Source organism: Sphaeramia orbicularis, chromosome 2, assembly GCF_902148855.1.
Source record: "Sphaeramia orbicularis chromosome 2, fSphaOr1.1, whole genome shotgun sequence".
NCBI lineage: Eukaryota > Metazoa > Chordata > Actinopteri > Kurtiformes > Apogonidae > Sphaeramia > Sphaeramia orbicularis.
This window is the reverse complement of record NC_043958.1, coordinates 7,824,029-7,851,683: the sequence shown is the minus strand read 5'-3', so window position 1 is coordinate 7,851,683 and position 27,655 is coordinate 7,824,029. Positions and strand designations below refer to the sequence as shown.

Sequence of the window (27,655 nt, the reverse complement as noted above, 5' to 3'; positions counted from 1 at the left end):
TTACTGAGTTACTGAGTGGCTGAATGTCAAAGGCCAGTTCCCTGCACAACAAGGCTCCAAAACAGCCTTAACCCATAAAGACCCAGTGTGACTTGTGTACCAGTTCCTAAATGGATTTTTCTGAAGATATAATTTTTCTTAAGCAATTTATCACCATTTATCATAATCATATCCTCTGTATTTTGCATTTTTTTCTGTGTAAATCAGGTATTTTCTGATATTTAAATCACTGATCATGTAGATGTTCATAAAAGCTCCAAGTAAATTCAAAGGTTATTAAATCAGAGACACAGAAACCTGTAGAAAAAGTGACTTTTTCAGTAAAACATATCATTAACTGAACATAAACCAAGTGTTTTCATTCACTGTCATTGATCCAACTCCATTGTTTTTACTGGTGAATCAATGTTGTAGAAGATGAAGGTGTTTCCAAGGTAACTATGGAGCCTCTGAACATCCAAATGGGTCATATCTGATGACCACGAAAAGATGATAAACTGTATTTTACACCAATTATTTACATGTATTGATAGGATTAGTGGATCAACAGGAATTAAACAGTTTAGATCAGTAGCTGTTTGGGTCTTTATGGGTTAAGGTAAGTACGTAACCATGCACATATTTTAGAAATTTACTTTTAATGAAAAGTCAGTCTATTTTGAAGGACTTACTGCATTGGTTTTATTAATTAGTTCATATGGAAAACTGGAAAACCCACTGAAAACATTATGGCGCAGACTTCCTCTGGTGCTGAATGTCTATTAAAACTCCAATCAGTGTCAGCTCTGAAGTGTGTGGTTTGAGCCCTTTGTCATTTGTGGTGCTTCGTGGTTTGGATTGCGGTCTGGTTTGTCTTACAGGAAACGCTGCAGTGGCTGTGCGATCTGGCCCTGGTTTCCATGCACCTACAAAGAAGTCCGGTTGTTCTCTGTTTTCCATGGATACAAACCCATGCGCTGAAGCAGGGCTACGTTTCGACTGTTTCATAGGTTGCAGACAGTGACTTTGTTTGTCACCGGAGCTGGATTTAACAGGGCGACCAAAAGAGGGAGTTATTACAGGAAAAAGAGTTTGTTTTTTCTGCAACACCCTCGTCTTCGCCTTTACTGTTGTAAAACCCAAGTCTTGAAACATGTGACATAACTGGTTTTGCTGGATGTTTAAGGGGACTGAACTGTGTGTGAGCACCTCTAAGTTCAGAGCACCATGGGAGGGAGTGGCAGGAGTTTTGTCCCACAGTGCCACTCCTGGGATAAAAAGGTCCTTGAGGCTGTTCTCTGGTTGTTTGGCACAGGCACTGGAAAGACGGGAGGCCGGCTTAGGAGTGGTCTTCCTTTCGCATGCTTTCCAAATCAAAGGATTATAAATGACATACCCATCCAGGGGACAGGAGTTGGACTGGCGCAGGATCCCGTCAACGCAGTCCCTGTGGAACTGAAGTGTGTTTGTGTAGATGTGACGGGCAAAGGGAGACACATAAAGAGAATCTATAAAGAGTTTTGCATCTTACTGAACAGTAAGTCTCAGAACTCTGTCTTCTAATATACTTTAAGTCAAGCTTCTTCAGTGTTTATTAAGAATTAAAACAGACTCAGTTGTGGGATTTAGAGTTTTTACAATTGTTTTCACACTTGTCTCAATACCATATCCTCCTTTTACTTAATATAGTTGTCTTAGTTGTGCATGTGCTAGTGTGTCTTGTGGTCAGAGGAGATAAAGATTGACTCTTTTTTTATTTATTTATTATTTCTTTAATCTCAAATATAAAAAAAAAAAATAACAGGGAAAAAAAAAAGTTAAAAAAAAATTTTGAAAAGGAGCAGGACGAAGTACAACTTACATACTCCTGCCCCCTTACCCCATCTTACCCAACTTGTTTTGATCAGAGGGGCTCAGTGTGTATCATGGCCTGAGTCAAACATGGCTTTGGTAATATCAAGGCTGCTGGTCCTAGAGACTTTATATTCATGGATGGAATTATGGTTTCCATAATGTACAGTGTTGGAGAAACGTTTTTTGAACACCTCCTGTATTTATTACATTAAGAATCACTCTTAACTCATTGAACTCTGCCAAGTATTGGTCCATTTACCAAACCCACGTGCTCCCTTCTGCACATGCTCTGTTCCACCAAGGTCAATACTGGGTATTTCAGCAGATAATGAAACACACTGAGGACATGACATGTTGAAACATTCAAGAATTTAGTTTTATTCATTTTTCTTGTTAACAATAAACAAAAAAAAGTATTTGCATTTGGGTCTGACTGATGCAGCCAGACTTTTTCAAACAAATATTTCATGGTAATATTTGAGATTGCGTAAAATTTTAAGGGTGTCCAAAAATGTTTTCCACGACTGTACTAAAATATTTTGGGGAGGAGGGTCCATCTCTGTGGAAACATGATCTAAGAGCTTTAAGCAACACTTGTGGGACCTGAATCATAATGTGGAGGAAACGCCAGTTGCTCAGGAACATACAAAACTCATAAACAACAAAATATTGATACTGACTCAGATTCTAACTGTAGGTCAACTGTGTTTAAGCACAGTGTATGAAGAGTTATGAAAACACTGACATGATATTGAGACATGATAAGTGTGGACACAATTGTCAAAAACTCAAAAAAAAACTTAACAGAATTGCAACATTACTGTGTTTTTCACTTCATTTGATTTCTCATAACGCTTTACCCAGTTTTAAATGTTTTTGGATTTTGGCGAACAACAAAAAAAACCCCACAAAAATGTATTACAATTTAAAAATACAATGAATCACACTGACATAATTTTTTTTAATCATGAGACATTGTTATTCTCCAAAAAATGAATGTTAAAGAGTTTTTACCTTGTGACGGCAGGGCAGAGTTCGCACGTGTTGTCCCAGAGTAAACCTCTGCAGACAGATCCGACACTGCTGACCCTCATCCAGGAGCAGAGATCGTGGTCTGACCCTTACCACAGACAGACTCTCTAACACTTTCTCTGGCAGAGGATCTTCAGCTATACGAATGCTAAGAAAGAGATGAGGAGCACATGAAACACAGATGTGTTTTGTTGCATGGAATAAACACATCACTCTTAAATGCCATTGTTCATTTTTGCCCACTATGCTTCTTTCAGGGCTTAGACTTTTATTCTAGTTTTGGAAACCTAACTAAGCAAAATGTGTTTGACAAGAATGACAATATTTGGTCTCTTTCTGTTTTTGTGGCTTAAATTTTCTTCAATATTTTGAGTGTGATGAGCAGTGAATATTCATTATACAACTGCTCTGAGATAAGATGGGAACTGGTAGATAGAGAATTCTCAGTGCTATTAGCATGTATAGCAGGGGTGTCAAACTCATTTTAGTTCCGCTTAATTTCATCTCAATTGGGTTGGGCTGGTAAAATAACAACATAATAACCTATAAATGATGACAACTCCAAATTTTCCTCTTTGTTTTAGCGCAAAAAAAGTTAAATTAAATTATGAAATTGTTCACATTTACATACTACTTTCAAAAAACACACCAATAACCTGACGTTTCATAAGAAAAATAAGTGTAATTTTAATAATATTATGCCTCAATTTATCATTCACATGTGTGCATTACAACTTACAGATTGCAGTGGATTTTAAAAAGATACAAGATACAAATGCATTTTAGTAACAGGCAAAACATTGTTTGAATTTTGGAGTTTGGAACTAAAATGAGTTTGACACCCTTGACTTAATATATTTTGTCTAATTTTTGCAAATTCATTCCAGATTATAACCTTTGGTGTTGGCCCGTTGAACACCCCTGATGTAGAATGTTTCTAAGAACTGGTCCAGACAATGAGAGCTTTTTATTCCAACCAAATCTTAGTTGAACTAAATAATTGGTTCCTATTTTTTCTGTTTTTGTGTTTGTACTACTTTTACCAAGTTGTTATTATTTTCAAGAAGACACTGATGACTGATCTTTAGCTTTAGTAATCCAGACATAGATATAAATATTAATAACATACCTGTTTTCTGGTTGAGATGATGCTCCACCTGGTTCATTCGACAGATCTTCTGAAACAAGGCACCATTGCTCTCTTCTTCTCTGTTTACAGTGTAGTCACAGATATCAGTGGTGTGTTATTCTACAGTGGCTAACAGTTGTATGTGCGTATGATTAATGCTCTCAGAGAAGCTTGTGTTTTTAAAACCCATTACACGTAAACTGACAGCTCCTTGTCCTATGAAAAACACTTATCTCTGAATGTGTTGACTATGAATGTTTGTGATGAGCTGAAGTTTCTGATTTTCCCTCTTGTTAAGCTAAATGAGCTCTTGCATTTGTTGGAAAATGCAGCATCACAAACCTGAAAATATACAATGATTTTTCAGAGATACTGTATGTGGTTCTCACATATAGAAAATAATGCATTGCAGATTCAGCTACAAACAGCATGTGCTGTACCACAAATGATTGTAAACATGTACAGCACTAAAATGCAACATATGCATGAATGCAAAAATGTCAGATAAGTTGCTTTCATTTGTTTATTTATTTATTTAATCTCAGATTGGGATGCGTTACCCGGGACTTTGTAGGGTGGGGGGAGGGATGGAGTGGGTACTGTATATATGTTACGTGAAAAATCCAAAAGTATTGTTTTTTCTTATGTGACTGGCACTTTTTTTTTTACCTTGATTCCAACAAAAAGAACATTGAGAAAAAAAAAGTCAGATACAAAAGGAAAACATTAAAAGGGACCATTTCACTCCTTTCACCTTTCAGACTTTGAACATTTTTTTTTCATATCATATTTTCCATTAGAAAGATCATAATCCATTAGTTTTAATTGCTAAGGTGGATCTTCCTAATACATAGTGATACTTTTACTAAGGTAACAGATCTGGATACTCATATTCTCCCACTCATGATCATACTGTAACACGCTTGAAGCCTCTGACAGGGTGTTGGCTGATGCAGAACCAGAATCATCTCCAAATATCTTACCGTCCGTGAGGCAAACGGATGCTGTGGGTGGCAGCCCTTCTCTGAACAAGCCTCACATAAATATAAGTATCTGCACACTGTGCATCTGAAAAGAGGAAAGACACAAGTCATGGGATTGTTTTGACTACACAACAACTCACATGAACGCGTCATCATAAAATGCAAAATGGTCATTGCGAGTGTAGAAGCATTATACCTAAATAATCTGCTTCATATTTGTTTTACTGTTAATATTGTGAATCAAGTTTTACAGTGTGTACAGCTGATCCAGACCAGAGTTATTAAAACTCAAGACTAAATGAACAAAAACTTAAGCTAGAGCAGAAAAAGCAATTCATGATGACCGAAATCAAAGTAGAAATGATCATTTTTACTAAACACAAACATAATAAACAACACAAACTAAACAGAATAGGAAGTAATTCCAGCTTTTTTCTGACATTTTCACTTTTGTGGGTATTGTTAATGGCTCTAACTGAATTCAGTGACTTTCCACAATTGGGACCTTTAACAAACAATGATTTTGTAACTCGCATTGAATGTCATATTTGTCTTTCATCCTAACTTATTCAGCTTCTGCAATCAAAGTTTTTCTCATAATACCTGAAATCTAAAACACTTAAACTAAATAATTATGTCAAATAGGCAAAAATACAACTACAGACGTAATAGTAAACCAGTTAAACTAAACTGAAAACAAACTGGGAGAGTAAATACAACTGAAACTCTGATACAGACTTCTGATGGTTCTCATGGAATCTACATTTTATCTCAACTTCTTAATAAATCCAGCTTCTTACTTGAAACATTTGCCTGTGATGGGACACTCTCTGCAGCTGTGACACAGAACGCCCAGGTGTTTGTCTGGTTTCTCTCTTTCTGCTGCAGTGTAGAGTGTGTTGGCATTCTTCACCTGTTCCCACAGTGACTTGACAGAGCTGAAGTCCTCTCTGCACAGTGGGCATTTCACCATTATATCGTCCTGGGAGAGCTTCTGGTGATTTGCCCAAACCTTCATGCATGATATGTGGACATTATTGCCACAACTGAACCTGGGGAAAAAACGGATATCTTCTCTAAATGTCTGATTTCATGTTATGCCAGGTCAGAAACAGTCATAAAGTCCAAAGCTACATAACTGCTGTATAATAAAGTTACATACAATCTAAATCAAATGTGATTTTTGGTGATATCTGTTGGTAAGTTACAGATTGCTATGCTTTTCCTTCACCTCAACCTCTCCCATGCTAGCTGGTAAAAATTTGAATATCTCCATGTTTGTTTTCTTTGGGTTTCTTTTAGATTTTTATTTACAATGATATTAACTCTGATCGGCCTTGGCGGAGGTCTGCGCTCTCCGAGTGCTTTTCTAGTGATGAAAGTGACACCAAACTCAGTGCAGACTATTCTGTGTACAAAAAAGACAGAAGTTCTCTTCCTGAGTGGCCAAAAACCACTGCTGCCTGTTTCCGCAAAAAAAGGCTCTATGTCAACAGCTGGATATGAGGAGGTGGAAGTGAGAGTGCCATTTAGGGTCAACTTCTGGCCGGGTAGAACATGTTACATCACCCAGAAACATCACTGAAATGAAACCGTAACAGTCTAAAACTCCAACCACAGCAGCCAACACACCTGCAGTAAGACACAGGTTGTTTTTTCTCCAGCAGCTCCTCCTGACAGATAGGACATACATCCTGGGCTTGGATCGGTTTCCGGCAGACGCTTCCAGGCTCCTGGCTCATCAGTGGCTCGCTTTGTGACTCAGAACCGGCAGAGGGATCATTTTCCGTCCGGTGAGCTCTGGTTTGGTGTAAACCCTGAAGAACCTCCGAGATCTGTCTCTCTACAAGTCCATGCTGAAAGGAATCTAGAGCAGAGTTATTTTTATCATTACGTGTTAACAGGAGGGCAGAAGAAAGACATGGGCAGGCAGGGATAATTTTATAGTGCAAAAAAAGCCATTGTTTGTGTAAATATGTCATAAGAATTGTTAAAAAAAAAAAAAAATAAGAATAATAATAATAATAACAGCGCACACACAACTTACATTCATGTTCTCTGGGTAATCTGAATTTTCGCAATAAAACCCTGCAATAACAGCCCAGTTAATCACAGCAGTTTAATATATGAGTATCTTTAAACATGTACATATTTTCTCCATATTAGTGATACCAGCAGATGTGTTTGCATGGATCCTGCTCCCTGACAAACACAGCACAAGTGCACGTATGTGGGTCACCAAGGCACACCTGAAAAAACAACACATCAGATCTCTGTCTTAACCCTGAAACTGAAATCAAGAGACTTTTGTTTTCATTTATCAGCATTAAATTAATCAAAGTGTGTTTTACCTTAAAATTCCTAGCCTCTCCCTCCTCTTTGAGAAGAAACCCTGTTGGCCCATAGGTTTTCAGGAGAAATATAGTGGTGTTGAGGGCTTGGTCCTGGTGGAAACTCACTGCATCGCTAGCTGTATTCCTCCAGGTAGTTTTTCTAAACATTGTCATGCCTCTGCAGAATGAAGGAATTCAGTAGCCATTTACCTGGGTAATACAGACACAGGACAAAGTTAAATGTTAGGATCATATCTGGTTTAGCGCAAATGAAGGATATTTTACCATGAAACATCCAAAATGTCCAATTTGTCTTTATCTTTATAGCGCTTTAATCGAGTCATTCAAACTTAAGAAGACTAACTTTTCTATAATTTTACTAAAAGAAAAAAGATCACTAGCACACGTATGGAATCAGAATACCTCCAGTACAGTATAATTTGGACATGCACAAATCAATATAAACCCATTAGCAGAATATCATGCCAGTGTTTTAATTACATGAACTCAAATGTAAATGTAAATAATTGTTGTGACAAACAGTTGTACTGATGTTAACCATTTAATATACAGTTCCTTGTCATAGTGTTAGTGGTTTAATTCCTTCTTACAAAGCAAAGTTCAGTTCACTTACCAGTTTGTGTCTAAATTTCTGATCTCGTGCATTTGTGCTCATGTGTTTTCATCAAGTAGAAGCAAACAGCTCAATAAATACAATTGTAATATCTGTGTATCATACACCTGCAGAAGCTTCTCTCAAGCTTATTGGAAACTGGTGAACAAAAGAAGCTGAAACAAATTCTGACAACTTTTGTCATATATGTGCTAAATTTAGACCTGCTTACAAGGGGGCTTCAATCCAAACATGACCAGAACATTGCCACAACCCACAAGCACAAGAAAAGTGACATTCTGGAACAATTTAGAGCCAAGCTGATGGGCTGTGCTATTCAGATTAATTCATCATTGAACTTGATGTTCATATCTGGAAGTTAATTTAACCAATTTAGCACAGATTATCTTCAGACTGTGAACAGACAATATAAGGCATGGATACAGGATTGGAAAGTTAGTATTTTTGACATGGCCACTTTTGATATCAGCATGGCTAATATTGTCAAGATCACATAATTTTCCATCAATAGCAGACATACGTTTTTTTGGTTGGACAGAGTTATACAATTAGACCATTTGAGTTACAAGTAGGCCTACTTAAGTCCTTTACTTTAGTAAAAGTATTAAACGTACTGAGAGCTCATTGCAAAAACACACTACATGTAAAACTTAAACACATAAAATCTTCCCTAAGTAAAAGTGTAAAAAGTTGAAGTAAACCTTTTCACAAATAAAATCACACTTCACAGTAAAAAAGCAAAGTACTCATTGTTAAGTAAAATGGTCCTGTGTTTGAGTATTCCATTCCACCACTTAAAGCTAGTACACATTAACACTTTTAACAATATAACACAAATAAAAAATACCCAACAGAACATTTAGAAAGGCCTTCAGGTTAGCTTAGCAGGCACCAAGTGTTGGGGAAGCTAATATTTACAATATGCTAATGCAGTTTGCTGACTACTTTAGAGTAAATTTTGCTTTAATTTATTTTAATACCACTTTAAAGTCGTGTTCTTACTCTGACTAAACCTGTTAACAATCGATTGGCCAAAGAATATCCCAATTTGACAGTGTTTAAAGTAACATCAGTTTAGTCTAATGTGAAGTTACTAGTTTAGCAGAACACCTACCGGTAGCTAATTAGCATAGGCTAATTAGTGTTAATTATGTACACCTGTTAACGAGTAACTACTGGATATCCGTGTGAAAAATGTACTTACAAAGTCAAAACACCACTTGCATTTCTCATTAGTATCTTTACGTTATTTACGAAGAGCTGGAAACAACTTCATGGTTTGTTTTGCCAGGACCCACACCGAAATGTATGAACGCTGTAGCCATGGTGATCAGAGAGCAGACCGTTGCGTTGCTAAGCAGTAATGTGATCTGAAGAGGGCGCTGTTGCCTAGGAACAGAAAGACTCCTCCTGATTGGTTGGGTCTGTGCTGTCTGGATGTGGAGGACAGACGACTTTTGGATAATGTGTTTTATGGGAAAAGAAAAGAAAAGAAAAGAAAAGAAAAGAAAAGAAAAGAAAAGAAAAGAAAAGAAAAGAAAAGAAAAGAAAAGAAAAAAGACATACTGGTGGTAACAATTAAAGGTCATCTTAGGTAATACATGGTAATATAGAAAATGATATATATATATTTTATAATTGTACAAGATACAGATGTGGTGCTTAGAATTCTTCATTTGATTAAAAAAACAAATTCATGGCTCAAGTAAATCTAATTATTACAGGAACACACCATTTAATTTGGAACAAACTGTATCTATATGGGGTTTTTTTCACCTGCCATGTTAAATGCTGGGAACACAAAAACTCTTATACAATGATCATCTGTATTAACCGATAAAGACCTAAACATCCACCATTGACCAAAAGCACGTTTAAAACCAGCTGATCCACTAATCCTATCAATCCATGTAAATAATTGGTGTAAAATAGTTTGTCATCTTTTCACAATCAACATATATGACCCATTTGGACGTTCACAGGCTCCACAAACCCATATAGTTTGATAAATGACACAATTTATAGAGATAAAAGTGGATGGAGACACTTGGTTTATATTTAGTTAATGATATATTTTGCTGAAAAACCCAGCTTTTCTTCAGTTTTTCCTATTCTGATATAAAATCCTTTGATTTTACTCTGAGCTTTAATGAACGTCTATATGATCAGTAAATCAATATTGGAAAATACATGATTCACACCAGAAATAGCAAAAAATTGAATAATTTTATAATAAATGGTAATAAATCACTTAGGGAAGGTTAAAAATACAAAAGAAATTCACTTCATCGACACAAAAATATCTCTGAATTTCTTTACAGGTCAATAATAAACTGTCGTTGGAGTTAAACTTTCTTAAAATCTAATCTAATTCAATCTAGTCTATATATCTCTATGACACGCCTGCCCCTCTGTCTTCCCCCATTGGCAAACATGTGATGTCATCCCCAGCCTTCCTCGGTCTCCAGCAGATTGCCTCAGTACTGCCTCTGACTCTGGTGGGAAACACATCAGCCGACGGACTTTATCTCCAAGAACCAGAGATTTCCACTCGTGCTTTTCCCTTCCACAGTCAAACCGAAGGAGTATTCTCCAACACTGTGCTATAAAGGTAAGATAGAGCTTCATTTCGCAGCAGAGTCCAGGTCAGCTTTTATAATGTAGTCTATGTGGTGAACAAGGAGGAGGCATATGCTCACAGAGATTTAAAGAACAGAAAAACAAAAAAAAACTCTACAGCTAATCATGTTTTTGATATCTTTACATAATTGCTTTACTATGTTGTTGGCAGAGTAGAGAGTGACTACAATTTAAGAGGACACAGCTGCTGTTTACTGACTAATAAATTTTTTTTAAAAAAATGCACTTAAGAATGAGAGATTTTTTTTTTTTTTATAAGAGGAACAGATGGTCTCTAATCACCATAAATGTCAATTACGCAAAGCTGCTTTCTGAGTTTGGCACCACATTAACTTTATTGCAACACAAAAATATTTCCTGAATAACACTTTTAACAAATAATGTGCTCACATGTTGCAGATAAAGGGGTAAACTGGACTAATGTGTTTCTAATAAAGGGGACTCCACATGGAAAAAGTGTAAATCCTCGTGCTCCGCTACAGATGGCCCACATAGTTAGGGAGTTACTTCACTTTGAGTTATGAAGTGTCTTTGTAGGTCATTAGAGAGATATAGTGGTGTTGTGTGTCTTTGGGTGTGTACAAGAAGATATTAATCTTGCAACTTGACAAAGATTTCCTGAATTAGCAGCGTGGGGGAAATGATTTTTAGGTGGTCTGTTTTTGCTGAATTGAACTGGTTTTTATTCCAAATGATGACACCTGGAATTGAGATAACTGTCACTGTATTATTTTCTATCATAGTGTTAAAATCCCCAGTTTATTTGCAGTACTGTATTAACTCTATCTGTATTTGCCACTCCGGATTATTTATGTCTTTTGGCAAAAGCTTGGTTGGACTTGCATAACATGCATAATAAGCATGCAGGAAGGAAGCTGTGGGGAACAGAGGAAGTAAAAGGCCATATCTGTAACCCCAACATCCAAAAAGGGGAGCCCTGCCACTGCGAATCAGAAACACAGGCTCGGAGCCATGCACTGGATTTAGTCGCGTTTTGTTTATGTGACTTCTGATAAGGGAGCAGCTACAGGACATGTAAACTGTTTTGTTTCAGTGGTGTTCTTTTTTTTTTTCAGCTTATCATCCAGCGGAATACAAAACATCACCTGAAATGAACAGTTAAAAATAGCAGTAACTGGATTCTAGCATGCTATATAATACTAAAGTTCAAATGCTTTCTTCTAAGTAGAGTTTCTGGTACACTATACAGACAAAGTATTTTGTATTGCTGTATTTTGTGTAGTATACATATTGAATTCAGGTATGTAATAGATAATGACAAACATCATCACATACTTTTACATTAAAATACACCCTTTTATTTCATCTTTAAGATTAACTTTGTTTCATCAAAAAATGCTTCATATTTTGTTTTTATGTAATTTTACTCAATGTTGATTTTTTTTTTGTGTCATTATAGTTGTGCTACGTGCACTACCTACAGATTTCTGAAATATTGGCCGTATTCTGACTATAAATAATCATTTTAATCCATGAAGAATCATCATATTTCTTCAATTTTCACTCAGGAAGGAAAATCAGCCTGTACAGTTAAAAGAAATAAAGATTTGACATTTACCATGATAATTATTGACAACAAATGACATGAACATTTTTATCATGATAATATTTTAAATCAGGAATGGGACGTCATATAAGCTCTAGGAGGGGTGTGTCCCAATATTTTTGACCATATAGTGTATCTCTACTTTACTTGGTAATTTTTTCCAACATTTTAACACAAATATCTGTATATTCTACTCCTTAAATTCACAAAACACTTCAGTTTAAATGCATTCAAGGGGAATTTTTAGAGTATTTTTAATTTGCATCATTAGCACGCCTTCATAGTACTATGACTTTCAACATATATGGGTGAAGAAAACATTGAAAAGGTGATTCGTTATGACAAAATGATTATTTAAAAGGCACAAAAAGATGAAAATGACATAAAGGATGCAACAAGACAAAAATAACAAGATGAGTAGGGTGTTAAAGGCATAATAAAAGACAAGCTGGATGGAGAAGATGTAACAGGATGAAAACACAACAAAAGACTTCAGATAAATACAATTGAAAAGACATAGTGAGACAAAAATGACAAAAAGCATAATGAAAATAATAACAGCACTGTGCAAAAGTCCTAATCCAACATCAGGTTTGTTGGTTTAGTAAAGTTCTAATAACCACTTATGCAATAATCAGTGTCTGTATAATGATCAACTCTGATATATGTGAAGTATGAACAGCGGTAAAAACAAAAGTTTAAGGGATAAAACTGCTTCTACAAACCAAAGTGGTCATATTTAGTGTGTTCTCCATTGGCATTTAACATGTCTAACCCTTTTGTTCAGACAAAGTGAGATTTAATGTGTTAACTTTCTGTTGTTTTATACCAGGTTTTATACAACACATGTCAGATGTTTCTAACCATTTGTGCTGCTTCTAGTCACAGGGTCAGAGGTCAAACTAAATAGTGACTTTAACCTTTAGAACACATTTAGTTCAGTTTGTGTGTAGTTTAAAGCTGTGCACATATGTCCTGTATTTTCTTGTTGTATCTGAAGAAAAGTGGATGATAAATAAATATATATGATAACTTAAACCCTGCAAAAACAGCAAAGATAAAGGTGGAAGAACACTTTTGCACAGAACTGTATAGCCCTTTTTACAACAAAGTGTACAAATACATGTCTTTAACACATATATAATGTCAAACAAGTCAAGCACAACCAAGTACTCTTCATCTGATTAGATTAAGATGAAGACTGGTCCAAAATTTCGGAGCTACATCTACAAATGCATGGTCACATCTGGACTTAAAGCAGGATGTGGAATAACTAAAAGTCTTTAATCAGATGATGAGTGAGGACAACAGCTGGAATAAGGACGTAGGAGCTGTTTTTGTTACATAAGGAATCAATTCTGTGGTTGATAGAAAGCAAAGGGGTTGATGTGGGATTGACAGATGGATTTAATATCTGGAAATGGTGAAGATGAAAACCACGGGAGGGAGGATGAGGATGATGATATGGGCAGAAGATGATAATGTGGCCTTTATCGTCATGGTTTTACTGTGTTTTTAAGGTTGAGTAATTGTAAGTGACGAAACAAGACAAAAATGCAATAAAAGAACCATCATATGTAACAAGATGAAAATAATGCACAAAATTAAAAAAACACAAAAGATGCAACAACGAAAAAATTATGTAAAAGACCAGAAAGATGAAGTAGAATGGAAAAGCATGAAACTAAAGGGCGACATGTTCTGTTGTTGACATTGGAAGTGAAGTTAATGTTCATTATTCTCCGTCTGTTGTATCTGATTTGAAGTCAGAATGGTTTAATAGTCTTCACTTTATATTAACATAACACGAAGTTCAGTTCATTTTGCGTAGAAACACCCACTGTTGTCCATAAAGTTGGAATAATTTAGTTTTCAGACATGTTCATCTTTTTATTCCTATTTCTACAAATCAGTAATCTCCTTTACATGAGTCCCAGTTACACTTTATCAAGAATAAATCACATTGTCACAATCATTTCATGCAAAGAAGTACAAATATTTGATTCCAACTTCAGCGTATTTTAAAGCAAACTTTTTCACTTTTACCGCAGTAAAGAGTCAGTACGTCTACTTCTGGATTAAAATAAACACATACTTTGTCTCTATTTGCAACCTTTTCCCATGCAGCACAACAGAAAGTGCAACAAAATGCTCCCACAGACTGAATCAATTTAGATGAAAACATCGCGTTTCACTAAAGGATTAAATTAAATTACAATCATCTAAAGACTTGCAGACAAGCTCAGAATGCGAGCAGATGACCAGATGGTTTGTTCGTATTTGGGTGAAGGTGCAGAACACATGAACCGGGGGGCTGTCATGGTGACCCAGCTCCTTTCAACACACAGCGCTGGATCACGTTAACAGCTGCAGCAGCTCAGGAAACGGTTTTCTTATTGAGCTCAGGGGAGAAACTATTTGAGATGGTGCTGAAACTTTTACCTGTTCCTCCATACTGCATAAAAATAACATCCAGCAAAACATAAAAATAACCTCCAGTTTTTGGGAGAGGACTGTCTGCATCGATCCACACACATCAGTTTGTTATGTGTGTTCTCCTGGTTCTCTTTTATGAAAAAAAATGTTGTTGATTTTTCTCAGAATATGAAGATCAGAGGAACGATGGAGCTGAAATGCTTCCTGAGTCTCCTGGTGTTGTGCTCCCTCGATAAGGTAACATAACTTAACATCTATTAGTCTGAAATCTGCTGTTTCAGTGTGTAACCCTTTTATAAAATCCACATGATGGATACATTTTTGTCAAGCATTGAATGGATGACCATTAAAGAAGATAATCAGCAGTGCAATTATAAATTAAAGCTGCAAACAGTGATGATTGGAGCTTTGTAGCTCATGCAACAGCTGAAAATAGAATGAAATATTAAAAAATTTGACAAAATTGTAATATTTCTATCAAAATTGTGGCTCTTCTTTTGGGTGTAGGTTGTGGATCCTTGACTCGGGTCTATCAGGCACCATTTTGGTATTTTTTTAGTGTAAAGAATTTTTTAAGCTGCTATGTTAATTCACTAGGAGGAGTTTTTTTTCAAAGTACAACATCTGGAAGTGACAAAAAACTGGGTGAAAGCTTAACCCTTTATCGGGCACGTGACTATTTTTTGGTAATTTCCACACACATTACAAAACAGTGACAGCAATAGTTACAGTGAGGACAGTGAGGCAACAATCTCTGGTCCATTTATGAACTATCCTTTCACAAAAAAACATGAATAACCAGGAAAAAAAAAAAAGTGGAATTTTAACAATATTCTGGCTGTTACTAAATGTTTTGTGCATATGTAGATCCAGTGTGATCTGTAAGTTGTAATGTACATGCATTTACAATAAGCTTAGACATAATATTATTAAAATTGCACTTAATTTTCTTAAGAAAGTTCCTGTCTTTCACATTTTTTAAGGATAGTTTGTACGTGTGAATATTGTCATCATGTAATTGTACTTTTTCCACTCTAAAACAGTTGCCATTATTTATAGGTTATTATGTATTTTTACTTACTTACTTTTATGTATTTTACTGGTCTGATCCACTTGAGATTATACTGGGCTGTATGTGGAACCTTTGAAACTATACATTTGTTCAGAATATGCCAGTATCATACATCATCCTGTAAATTTTTTAAAGCTGCTGGTGGTGGCGAGCCCTGAGGAGGATTACCAGGAGCATCTGAACCATCGGGGCGAACACAAATCCACACGGAACCAAATCGCTTCAGCCCAATACGAATGTTTCCAGAGGATTTTGAAACAGTCACAGCGCAAAACAAAAGCAATAGGTGAGCAAAGTAAAGCTGTGTGTGTACGTGCACCTACATGGAAAAATAGAATTGTGTCTATTTCCTCTGAGTCACTGATGGTCTTGTGATTGTATTTGCAGCAGGTCCAGTGTGTAACACAACGTGGGATGGATGGTTATGCTGGGATGAAACCGAAGCCGGTGTCACGGCTGAGCAGAACTGTCCCGACTATTTTGAGGATTTCGACCCTCATGGTGAATTTCTCAAATACTTTTACCTTTACTGACTTACTCAACTTGTCAAAACACAGAGTCAGGACCCGAAAGATGATTCTACTGGTTCACCAACTGTTGGAGCATGAATAATATAAGAATAACAATAAAAAAAGAATAAGAAGAGTATCTATAATAACACCAGAACAGACCAAATGACATAAAGATGCAACAGGACATAAATCAAGGATGTTAAGACGCAATAAGACTAAAATATGATGTAAAATATGTAGTGAGACAAAAAAAAAGATGTACAAGATGCAAACAGACATGAACAACATGAATAATAAATTACTTAAATGACACAAAGAAATGAAATGAAACCTAAATAATAAAAATTATGGAGAAGACTCAATGGAAATGACATAAAAGCCAAAACTTGATGTAAAAAAAATGCAACAAGATGAAAATGGGATGTGAATGAATGTAGAAATTCTGTAAATGTCTGTCCTGATGTATTTAAATAGTAAATATCCCATGAGATAATGTACAATATGTATCACAAAAGTAAGTGACATGTACTTAGTATTTAACTCAAACACTCTACTTCTACTATCTCAAAGGCAAATATTGTACTTTTTACTCCATTAACTTCATTTGACAGTTTTTGCTGTAATCCTTTTCTGGAGAGTTTTGGTATTAAGGTTAGGGATAGTAGTGGGATTAGGGCTAAATACACAAACTGACTGTCCATATGCATCTGATGAGGTGTCATTTCAGGTAATATCTTGTAGTTTTTGTGAATAAAATGTGACTGAAACACATTTAAAACTACCTAATTTTAAACATGACTTAAATTGAGATGTTTGGACTCTGTTGGATAAAACATAAGCTACAGGAACCATATTCACACCATTTTCTGACCCTTTTTACAACTGCATTGGAGCTTAAATGCAGTTGTAAAAATGTTTTTCATACTGTTGGTTTCAAGCCGTATAAATGCGGTGAATCTGAAAAACTGTCTTGTGTTTCATCGGTTCAAGAAAAGACAGTAGATCGTAAAAACTTGGGGAAATCGGGCCAAATAATTCAAGTAAAATAACACATTTAAGACCGCATTCCCTATTTTTAGCATTTAGCACATATATTCTTGTTTTTTCACTAGACTTTTTCTACTAATAGTTCTTGGTTTTGTACGATATTTTAACAGCCCCTGCGTCCAAAGTGTGCAGTGAGACAGGCCACTGGGGACGCCACCCGCAGAGCAACAGGACATGGACCAACTTCACAAACTGCAAAGCCAACACCACACATCTCGATGAAAAAATAAAGATGCAGGTAAAGAGAATAATGCTGCCGTGAAATCACAATAAAATCAATAAATACATGAAAATAAAACAAATATTCACTGTTTTCTATTGCAGGCGGCAATGACTCATTTCTACTTGGTTATGATTGGACATGGGCTGTCGCTGGTGTCGCTACTCATATCACTGACAATCTTCTTCCATTTTAAGTAAGTATGGATTATTCTACGTTATAAAACTGTGGAGGATTTTTGTTGAAAGTTTACCCTTAGGACCAATTTTGTCATTTTTCTTTTTTGATTTGGTGATCATTATGGCTGTGTTATAGATTATGCCATAAATTTCTGTAAGAATGTTTCTTTTTTGATTAATGTATTATCAGCTACAACACACAAGTGATAATTTTCGCACCCCAAAAATGTCCACAAAAAAAAATGCTATAAAATCATTATATATCAATACTGTTAGCCTCATAGCACAATTGCCTAAGTCATATTTTTGGCCAAATTGTGATATCTGCGTAACGTCATTCTCCTAACATTGCTGCTTCATTTTATGCAGATATCATTATTTGGCCAAAAATATGACTTAGGCAATTATGCTATGAGGGTAGCAACATTTTCCAGCTTTTTCTTAATAAATCTCTTAATCTACTTCAACTCTGCTCAAAACGACCAAATATTCAATAGTTTTCAGGATTTTAACCCATTAAATGCCATTTTGAATGCATGATGCAACTTGTTTCGTTAAATAAAAAGCACAAAGTATGAGATTTTTTTTCCCTTATCTTATCTTATCTTTTTTGTAACTTAAATCTTTTGTCACTTTTATGTAGAATTGTAACAGAAACCAAAAAGAAAAAGACAAAGACAAACAAAAGAGACCCCAAAAAATAAAAGAAACAAAAAACCCAACAACAAAAAGAACACACAGACGAGAGCACAAATGAGTAAGAAAACAATATGCCTGTGTAGCAACAGTCAGTCTACTGATTTCGTGTAAATATAGTCCATTTATTCCACTTTTTATCCAGTTCTGGTTCTTGCAGTCTTAGTCTGTGTGTTAATTTTTCCATTAGAAATATTTCTTCAGTTGTGGATATCCACACAATTATCTTATCCTATCTTATAATTGTGATGTTTTCTGTTACCTGCCTGGGGACTATGGATGCAAATTAGCATTTTCGCTATAATCTGTCACATTTACATCTATTGTTGTTTACTACAGATGTCCATTACTGTGCATTGTCCAAACCACATAAACTAATACATAAAAAAAATAATTAAAAAAAAGAAAATCTCCATCTCAGTTCTGACTGATTCTGTCTGAACTCAGAAGGTTTAAGAAAAGCCTTAAATGACAATATTTTGAACTTGGATTGAAATTAGATTTTTGATTTACTTTACAAGAGACAAAACTAAAAACTAAAGTTAAGGGATATTGTGTGGTGGGGATTCCAGAGGCTGTGATATTTCTACATTATCTGAATAAACAGAACAATCTGACAAAACCTTGCAAATATGAATGATTGTGTGTCCTTTTTGTCAACGCCCTCAGGAGTCTGAGCTGTCAGAGGATAACGCTGCACAAAAACCTCTTTCTGTCCTTTGTGCTGAACTCTATCATCACCGTTGTGTGGCTCACCACAGTGGTGAAGAAAGGCGGAAACACATACAGTGATTCTGTGAGTGACCAGAGCGAAAGACTCCAGCATCAGTCAAATATTTCTGATGTGTTTTTTTTTTTTATTTTGAGCTCGTATTTCTTATTGGTTCCAGGTGAGCTGTAAGCTGCTCATGTTCATTCACCTGTATCTGTTCAGTTGTAACTACTTCTGGATGCTCTGCGAGGGCATCTACCTGCACACACTCATTGTCGTGGCAGTGTTTGCAGAGAAACAACATCTGATGTGGTATTATCTACTTGGCTGGGGTAAGTCAAACATTCTAATAAACACTCAAGTACATGCAGTTCCACACATTTAACCCATAAAGACCCAAACATCCACCACCAACCAAAAGCATCTACTGATCTAAAATGTTTTAATACCTTTTGATCCACTAACTCTATCAATACTTTAAATAACTGGTGTAAAATAGGCTACAGTTTGTCATCTTTTCATGGTCATCAGGTATGACCCATTTGGATGTTCGGAGGCTCTGTAGTTACCGTAGAAACACCATCATCTTCTACAACATTGATTCACCAGTAAAACCCATGTAGTTTGACAAATAACAGTGGTTAGAGATGCTTGTTATTATGTTCAGTTGTTGATATAGCTCATTTTTTTCTTCAGTTTTCTCTGTTTTGATGTAACCTTTGAATTTACTCTGAGTTTTCATGAACATGCAAATTAAACATAAGAAATTAAATAGCAGAAAATACATGACTTCCAGTGAAAAATGTAAAGTATAGATGAAAATATCATAATAAATGGTGATAAATCACTTCAGAAAGGTTAAGTATGGAGGAAAATTCATTTGGGAACTAACACAAAAGTAGCACTGGGTCTTTATGGGTTAAAAGAAGTATGTCCATTTGTTTTTCCAGGCTTTCCACTGATACCAGCGGTGATACATTCAATAGCACGTCTCTGCTACTACAACGACAGGTGAGCAACCTATAACAGCATTTCCACATGCAAATGATGCTTTTAAGGCTATTTCTTTGGAATATAATGTAATTGATTTGACATGATACATGTTTTCACAGATGTTGGGTCAGTTCAGATACATCTTTGCTCTACATTATCCACGGGCCCATCTGTGCCGCATTAGTGGTAAGTGACGACTGGTGGTGACTTTGTTCTGCTCGTGTTGCAAAATGTTTTACGTAACTAAATTACAGTAATTGGTCGGAGTATGTGCACATGTACTTGGATATGTTTCAGTTTTATATCCACAATAATGAAGATAAAAATGCTGAACTTTTTTAATTTTTCCTGAAAATTTTAATTAGTTCAGTCAAAAAAAGTGATTCATGTGCACCAAACAGCAAAGGACACAATATATTATCAATGTTATTATTACTAAAATTATTGTATTCCAAAAAATCTTCATTACCGCACACCTTCTAAGTTGAAATATTGGCATTATATTGTGTAAAAATTAATAGTGGTCTGTATTATTTGCATTATTCAAGGCTTTAAAACACTGCATTTTTAACCAGTTGGAATTTGGGAGTACGTTATATGACCTAAAATGTCCATTTTACTTGAGAAATACCTATAAAAAGTTAAACAACCGGTCTCTTTTTTTTTTTTTTTTATCCAAATAGTGTTTAAAAAGTAATGCATGTCCCCAAAATACTAATTTTAGTTCAGACATTTAGTTCCACATTCCAATATCATCTGAAGTGGGCTAGACCAGTAAAATAATAATATAATAACCTATAAATAATGTCAACTCCAAACTTTTTTGAATGTTTTAGAGTGAAAAAAGTACAATTACATTATGAAAATATTTACATCTATAAACTATCCTTTAAAAAAATTGAAAAACATGAACAGCCATGCACAACCTGAAAATTCTTAAGAAAATTAGGTATATTTTTAAAAACATTCTGCCTCAGTTTCTCATTTACACATGTGCATTACAACTTATAGATCACAGTGGATCTACAAACACACAAAACAGTAACAGGCGGAATATTGTTTTTCATATAATGTTAGTTTTTTACACTTAAAAAAAGAAACACTTGGAGTTGTCATTATTTCTAAGTTTTTACGATAGTATTTTACTGGTACGACCCACTTGAGATCGAATTGTTCTGTATGTGGGCCTTGAACTAAAATGATTCTGAGATCCTTGACTGTTAATATGTGATTTTTGCATTTCCCAAATTCACCCCATGGGCTGGCTTGGACTCTTTGGCAGGCCGGTTTCAGCCCGCAGGCCGTATGTTTGACACCCCTGGTGTATTGACTCTTAAGGCATTAATCTGCATCCTATTTAACATTTTATGTACATTTAACTTTTACTTTTGTACTTTTAAAGTCAGGTTTTTGGGATTATTTGTTCCACTGACATACACTGCCAGACCTCTAATGTGAACAGTTTTTAATGCTGAAAGTGAAACACGTGCATTTTAGCCCTATTTTGTTGTTTAGTTTCACAACAGGACACAGAAAAAATATGTTGTCCAAATCCTTCTCCTTTGCAATTTTCTGACACATATGACATGTTCAAATTGGTAAAAAAAAAACAAAAAACAAAAAAAAAACACCAAGTTTATCTGAAATGCACAGCGTAAGAAGCTTAATTGTGTCAATAACAGTTTTAATGCTTTGCAGGTGAACCTTTTTTTCTTATTAAACATCGTCCGAGTTCTGATCACCAAGCTGAGGGTGACACATCAGGCCGAGTCCAGCCTTTACATGAGGGCTGTGAGGGCCACGCTCATCCTCATCCCTCTGCTGGGAATCCAGTTTGTGCTGCTTCCTTACAAACCCCATGAACACAGCGTCGCCGAGATCTACCTGTACATCATGGACATCCTCATGCACTACCAGGTCAGTACACACGGATGTAGCCTATGAGACATGATTATGTGTCTGTACTTTAAGCTCTGACCAGATGATTATTGATATTTGTTTTGTTTTCACATTTTCAGGGTCTGTTGGTTTCGACAATATTCTGCTTCTTCAATGGGGAGGTGAGTAATGAGCCTGAGTCTGACATTATTACTGATAGTTTCACACTCAACAGCAGGTAGAGCCTAAATAAAATATAGTATTCATCCCTCATTTAACTACCAAATACACTTCACAGTAATTAATTAATTAATATTCCTGCATAAATGAAATTATGAATTTACTATATTCTAAATAAAGATTTTATACAACAAATAATGGTCAACTTGGCTCTTACAAGCATAATTAGGGAGGAGATGTATCCTTGATGAATGGATATTATGACTCTTCTATCCACTATACTTATTTTTGATGAGCAAACTGCACAAAAACCGCAAAAAACACACTATTCTTCCAAAAAATGCAGTCCTATTTATGTATTACTACATTATCAGCTGCAGTTGTCATATTTTCAATGGATTTTAATGCTAATTTCATAATGTAATAACCAGCCATGCTATTGGCTCAATTATTTTATTACATTATGGGTAAGTTATTATGTTACTGGCTTGATTGCAATTTAAAGCAGCCATAATTATTACCTTAGTGGCATAAAGGTATGAAAAGAAATGTATTTAGGCTATTTTGTGAGAAATCAATTGAATTGTGTATTTCATAATTAGCAAAACTGAAGAAAAGATGAGAACTACCGGTACACAAATGCTGATGACAGGAAGTAGCTGCAGTTTTTCACATGAACAAATTTGGTTGCCGTTGACAACCATTTCCGTCTCCAAAAAGCCAAGATAAGCTTTGGTCCGATACAAATAATGGTTGATGTTACAATGGCTCCATCCACTTGTAAACAGTGTATATTCCCTGCAGGTTTTCATCTCTGAAATCCTGTTTGTGTTTCCTCTCGTAGGTCCAGAGTGTTCTTCGGAGACACTGGAATCAGCAAAGGATGCAGTTCGCTGGCACTTTTGCCAACGCTGACTTCTTTCGCTCGGCTTCGTACGTGGCGTCATCACTCACCGAGGTCCACCGCTGCTACAGCATTGAGAGCCACACCGAGCACATGAATGGCAAGAGCTACTCAGATATATTCAGATCGGACAGTCCTTTTGTGTGACAATGGACCGCGTAAAAAAGATGGAAAAACAGAACAAAAAAAAGTATCTTTGGTCATTTTTCTGTTTTTGGAGTTATGCTACTGTCCATGAAACTGAATATTTAACAATTTTAATCCTTCCGCCACAAGTTTTTCCCTTGAATCTTACTAAGAAGGACTTTCTAAGCATATGGCACCAGCTACTGATGTTAACCCCGAGAAAATTCAAAGGGACAACTGCTGCAAACTGGGGACGATCCTGTGAATATTTGCTTTTTTTTTTTTTTTTGGACTACGTGGATTAAGTTTAAAGAACTTTCAATGAATGAACGAAAGTCAATAAGAAGTTGATACAATGGTTGTTGGTTGTTGTTTGAAGGTAGTTTTTTTTTTTTACTCCTGGCCAAAGGTGCAGACATTCTGGGTATTTAGTTCGAGGCACATTATCTCTGCAGGCAGAATGTGTATTTCACTGGGAGAAGTCAGAGGCACATAGGCTGCATGGGAAGAGAAGCAAAAAAGCTTCCTGTTTATCTTGCTCCTCACTCTTCTGTGGTTAGAATGACTTGTTAACAAGGGAAACCATATCAGCAGAAAGCGTGTACTGTATAAATCAGCTAAATCATGATCGGTATTGAATAGTACTGAAATGTAACTGCCATCGGTCACGGTTTTGGACATTTCCTGAGTTTCTTTACCAGATGGGTGTTACTGTGGTTGAAATTCCAGATATCCAGGACTTGGCTGCAGGGAAAATTCTTGGGAAAATTTGTGAGTAAACTATGGGGTAAGGATGCTGTCAAAATATTTGTGTGCATAAGATAGAAATGCGTGCATATTAGTCTATAGTTGTGCAAAACATAAATATTTGTAAACTCTTGAATGAGTTCAGTCATGCATAAAATGTATTGTTTATTTTATCTGTCAGAATATGAATGAATAAGTTTTGACAACAAGAATTACAAACATGAAATGCAACTTTCGCAACTCTGCTGTCAAAACTACATCACCACTTCACGGGCATTATTTATCGAGCAGTAGATAAATAATTCCACAGATACCACATGCGTTCAAGTTCCTTCTCCAAGGTCAGAAAAATGTACAAATGGTTTGATTTGACCTGATTTCGTTCTGACCTCGTCGGCCATCTTGCAAAGTGATCCTGCTCAATCTTACCTTGATCTTTGCCGTGGAAAGAGAACCTGAACTCATGTGCGATGTGTGGAATCGATCATGCATCTGTATCTTCTGTTCGATAAATAATGCCTGTGAAGTGGTGATGTATTTTTGACAGTAGAGTCAGGCTGATGACTTTGTATTCGTGATGAAGAAAGCGCAATCGTAAAGTTGCATTTTGTGTTTGTAATTCTTGATGTCAAAACTTTTTCATTCCTATTCTGACAGACAAAATGCACACAATACATTTTATGTATGATTGAACTCATTCAAGAGTTTACAAATATTTATTTTTTGCACAATTATATTTATTTTTGCACAACTATAGGCTAATATGCACACTTAATCTGTCTTATGCACACAATTATTTTGACAGCTTCCCTACCCCATAGAAACCTTGATCAGTTTTGTATAGAGAGTTTTAGATGAAAAAGAAAGATGTGCTTATACATTCATTTCAAGAAAGGCTACTTGGAATGTGTGGCAGTTTCTTTTTAATTTATGTTTTATTTCCTGCTCCTAAATTAAACAAATAAGAGCGTCAGTATATTGTGCATTTTTCTGAATATTTCATGATGCTGGAGAGATGACAAAGGATGAAAGACAATGACGAGTGAAAAATGCATGAGGGTTATTTTTGTTGTGTATAAATGGCATATTGTATAGGCACATTCCAAAAACAGACAACCATTCATGTATTTTGTATATTTTCCAGCCACATCTTATTCAGAATCATTTACACTGCAGTGGATTTCTTAATTCATGCTAAATATTCTACTCAGTAGGCCAATTGTGTCCTTAACAAGTGAAGAGCTGCTGGTTTCAGCCTTTATAAACAGTGAGAAAACCTTGTAAAATTCTTGTACTGTAAATATTTTCCTTTTCTTGACAATTTCCAAGACAAGTATACAGTGATCCTTGACGCCATATGTGTTTTATTTTCTTATTCACAGCTTCAATATTGATTGGTGAGTGCTTATGTGAAATTGTGTTGGAGTCGGTTTTGTACTTTGGGACATTACCTAACAGCAGCCTTACATTCATAATGAAACCACTGATTTCTACATTGAGGAAAAGGGATATTGTGTTCAGCAAAATCTTTATGCTCGCCATTGAGTTCTTCAGAGCTTCCCTTCTGCTCTTCTACAGCAGCAACATAATACAGCACTAGTTACTCTTAGCTAGAAATGGCAATAGCCAACATCAACAAAAAAGTGGTTCCAACACAAACTTCATATAAGCACACAAGCAGTCATAAATGTACTGCCGCAAAACCAATTGAATATTTATGGTGTGTTCAAGTGTTTAGCGACATTTTACTACATAAAAAGTCAGTCGTTTCTTATCAAACAAGTGAACATTAGAATTAGGCCATTGTAGCATTTTATTTGCCTTTTATTTAAAAATTTGATCAGATATTTTGGTTATATTTCCATTATGAACATTTTTCTAATAACACTATTCATAAATGTACACACTTTAAATATGTTAACAGCCGATGTTTGGGATGTTAAATATTCAATATGTAGCATGCTTACGTGAAGTTTGTTTTGGAGCTGGTTTGTATTAGCTAACATATGCCAGCTCTGTTTTTAAGATAATAGTAGCTAGTGTTGCTCACTGTTACTGCCGGATAGGAGCAGAGGAGAAACACCGAAGCACTAAAAGATGTATTGTTGATTTTACCACCAAAAAATCCCACCCACAAACAGTTTGACTACTATCGAAATGATGACACAGCTTAGAAATAAACCTGCTAACAGTAGCAAATGCTAAGGCAAACAGCAATTTGTGTGTTGGGCTGTTGAGACTGTTAACATGGATAAGCTAATCAAGACAGTTAGCAGTCAGTTAGCTTAGAAATGGAGTTCGCTAATAGCCCTCAATGCTAGAGACTCAAAAACAAATTTAATTTTTCACACAAATGAAACAAATCCAAAATTCTGATCATTTTTTTTTCCTATTACATGGTAGACAGGATTTTTTTTTTTTTCTCCGATTCTGATTATAATCCTTGTCTTGGAGTTGTTTTTATGCTTTGTAAGTAGAGAAGCTGCTTGATAAACGTGTTATAAATGTCAGAATTCTTACTGTACATTTACTGTATATTACACTGGAAATAGGTGTGTATTATTTTGTCCAGGCTGAAGCACCTGACTTAAGGCATTAGAAAAAATATTCAATCTTCAAAACAAGTATTACTTTAAGTGTTTTCTCATATTTGAGGTAAAAAAAATCTTGCTGTTGAACTATTCTTTTAAGAAATCCTGATGCTTGTTTATTCTGAAATAATAATGCTGTAAATAAAAACAAGCTCTTTAAAAATGAAATTCAGTGTCAGTCACAGTTTCTGTATTTCCCCTCATCCTCTTTACAGTCTCTTGTGGTGCAGTTTTAAGATGCTTTGGGTTTATTCTTCTCTAAGACATATGGAGGAAAATATATGAGGGTGGGGTTTCCTCGTCTGACCTTAGAAAATATTTCCCACTGAAATGGATATTGTTTCCAGACAAAGCAGGGCGTGTTACTGTCTGTTTCTTTTCCAGATCTATATGTGAACAGGTACAATTAGGAAATCCCTAAGGAAAATGGCCACTTGGACTATTTAGCTGCATCATTTATCAACTTCAGTGTAGATAAAGAGTTTCATCTGCAAACACGTGCTGATCAAAAGCATCTGAGTGCACTTATCATCGTGAGTAATATTTACGAGCTACTTGCATGCCTTTTGTAGTCATGACCTCAATCCACAAAGGACTCTGGTATCTGCGGTTCTGGAGGATCCCAGTTATCATGGGAATCACGTTACTTTGGCCTGTGCAGAACCCTTTTTGTACATTTTTTTAAGAGACTAACCCAACATTAAACTTACATCCTGTTAGATGAGCAATGGTGTAGTATCCTGTGTGGTTTGATATGGCACACGTTTCCTCTTTCAGCAGATAAAAATAATGCAGAACTTGAAGCATGTACCCATAAAAGCTTTCAGCGAATTTAACTTTCAGATGTTTTTGTTGTTTACCTTGCACAAGGCTCCTCCTCCCTTTATTTACCTCTGTGGAAATCAGACCTGTGGACGTATTGCCAGGCATCCTGTTTCTAAGAATACATTGCCATTGAACACTCGGTATGTGGTAGCAAACATTTCCTCAGTCTCATGACTAAACCCTTGTTTACTGCTTTAACTTCCGCATGCTTCAATTCCAACTTAAAGCCTTTAGCTGATGTTTTCAGGGGCACACAGGCATCCAAGATGTGGGTAGGTGAGCTGTTTTCTGTGTCTTTGTCAAGGACGTTTCCACAGGACATGAGCACATCTGCACCTGTGCATGGATGTCTAGGCTGCAGAAGTGCAAAGGGCTCTTTAATATGA

At 35.8% G+C, this 27,655-nt stretch overlaps 2 protein-coding genes across 4 annotated transcripts; one reads left to right on the top strand and one right to left on the bottom strand.

The window, feature by feature from the left end:
* Positions 1–1,012: 1,012 nt before the first annotated feature.
* On the bottom strand, positions 1,013–7,478 carry zswim2 (zinc finger, SWIM-type containing 2). Its single transcript, XM_030159211.1, has 10 exons — positions 7,329–7,478; positions 7,150–7,226; positions 7,025–7,065; positions 6,610–6,844; positions 5,778–6,029; positions 4,978–5,062; positions 3,995–4,074; positions 2,848–3,079; positions 1,189–1,434; positions 1,013–1,021 (listed from the first exon to the last, which is right to left on the bottom strand). The coding sequence occupies exons 1-10, from the start codon at positions 7,476–7,478 to the stop codon at positions 1,013–1,015; spliced, it is 1,407 nt and encodes a 468-aa protein (XP_030015071.1).
* LOC115436110 (calcitonin gene-related peptide type 1 receptor-like) lies at positions 6,629–26,581 on the top strand. Of its 3 annotated transcripts, none has more exons than XM_030158869.1 (14): positions 6,629–6,770; positions 10,416–10,555; positions 14,753–14,824; positions 15,795–15,945; positions 16,047–16,160; positions 17,329–17,456; positions 17,543–17,634; positions 18,983–19,109; positions 19,204–19,357; positions 19,976–20,036; positions 20,138–20,204; positions 21,717–21,935; positions 22,037–22,078; positions 22,921–26,581. In XM_030158869.1, exons 3-14 carry the CDS (start codon positions 14,756–14,758, stop codon positions 23,125–23,127), a joined length of 1,431 nt encoding a protein of 476 aa, XP_030014729.1. In that variant the 5' UTR covers positions 6,629–6,770; positions 10,416–10,555; positions 14,753–14,755; the 3' UTR covers positions 23,128–26,581. The 3 variants fall into 3 exon arrangements, with proteins under 3 accessions (XP_030014729.1, XP_030014712.1, XP_030014720.1); XM_030158852.1 differs by having other exon boundaries at positions 6,635–6,770; positions 10,413–10,555; XM_030158860.1 differs by lacking the exon at positions 6,629–6,770 and having other exon boundaries at positions 10,405–10,555.
* Positions 26,582–27,655: the final 1,074 nt, after the last annotated feature.

Coding starts and splice junctions, on each gene's coding strand:
- zswim2 (XM_030159211.1), bottom strand. CDS start 7,478: ATGTTTAGAAAAACTACCTGGAGGAATACAGCTAGCGATGCAGTGAGT. Junction 5,063..5,777: donor ATCACAGGCAAATGTTTCAA/GTAAGAAGCTGG, acceptor TCCTCTTTTCAG/ATGCACAGTGTGCAGATACT. Junction 1,435..2,847: donor CTCTGCCCTGCCGTCACAAG/GTAAAAACTCTT, acceptor AACACACTTCAG/TTCCACAGGGACTGCGTTGA.
- LOC115436110 (XM_030158869.1), top strand. CDS start 14,756: ATGAAGATCAGAGGAACGATGGAGCTGAAATGCTTCCTGAGTCTCCTG. Junction 15,946..16,046: donor GCGCAAAACAAAAGCAATAG/GTGAGCAAAGTA, acceptor TTGTATTTGCAG/CAGGTCCAGTGTGTAACACA. Junction 22,079..22,920: donor TCTGCTTCTTCAATGGGGAG/GTGAGTAATGAG, acceptor TTCCTCTCGTAG/GTCCAGAGTGTTCTTCGGAG.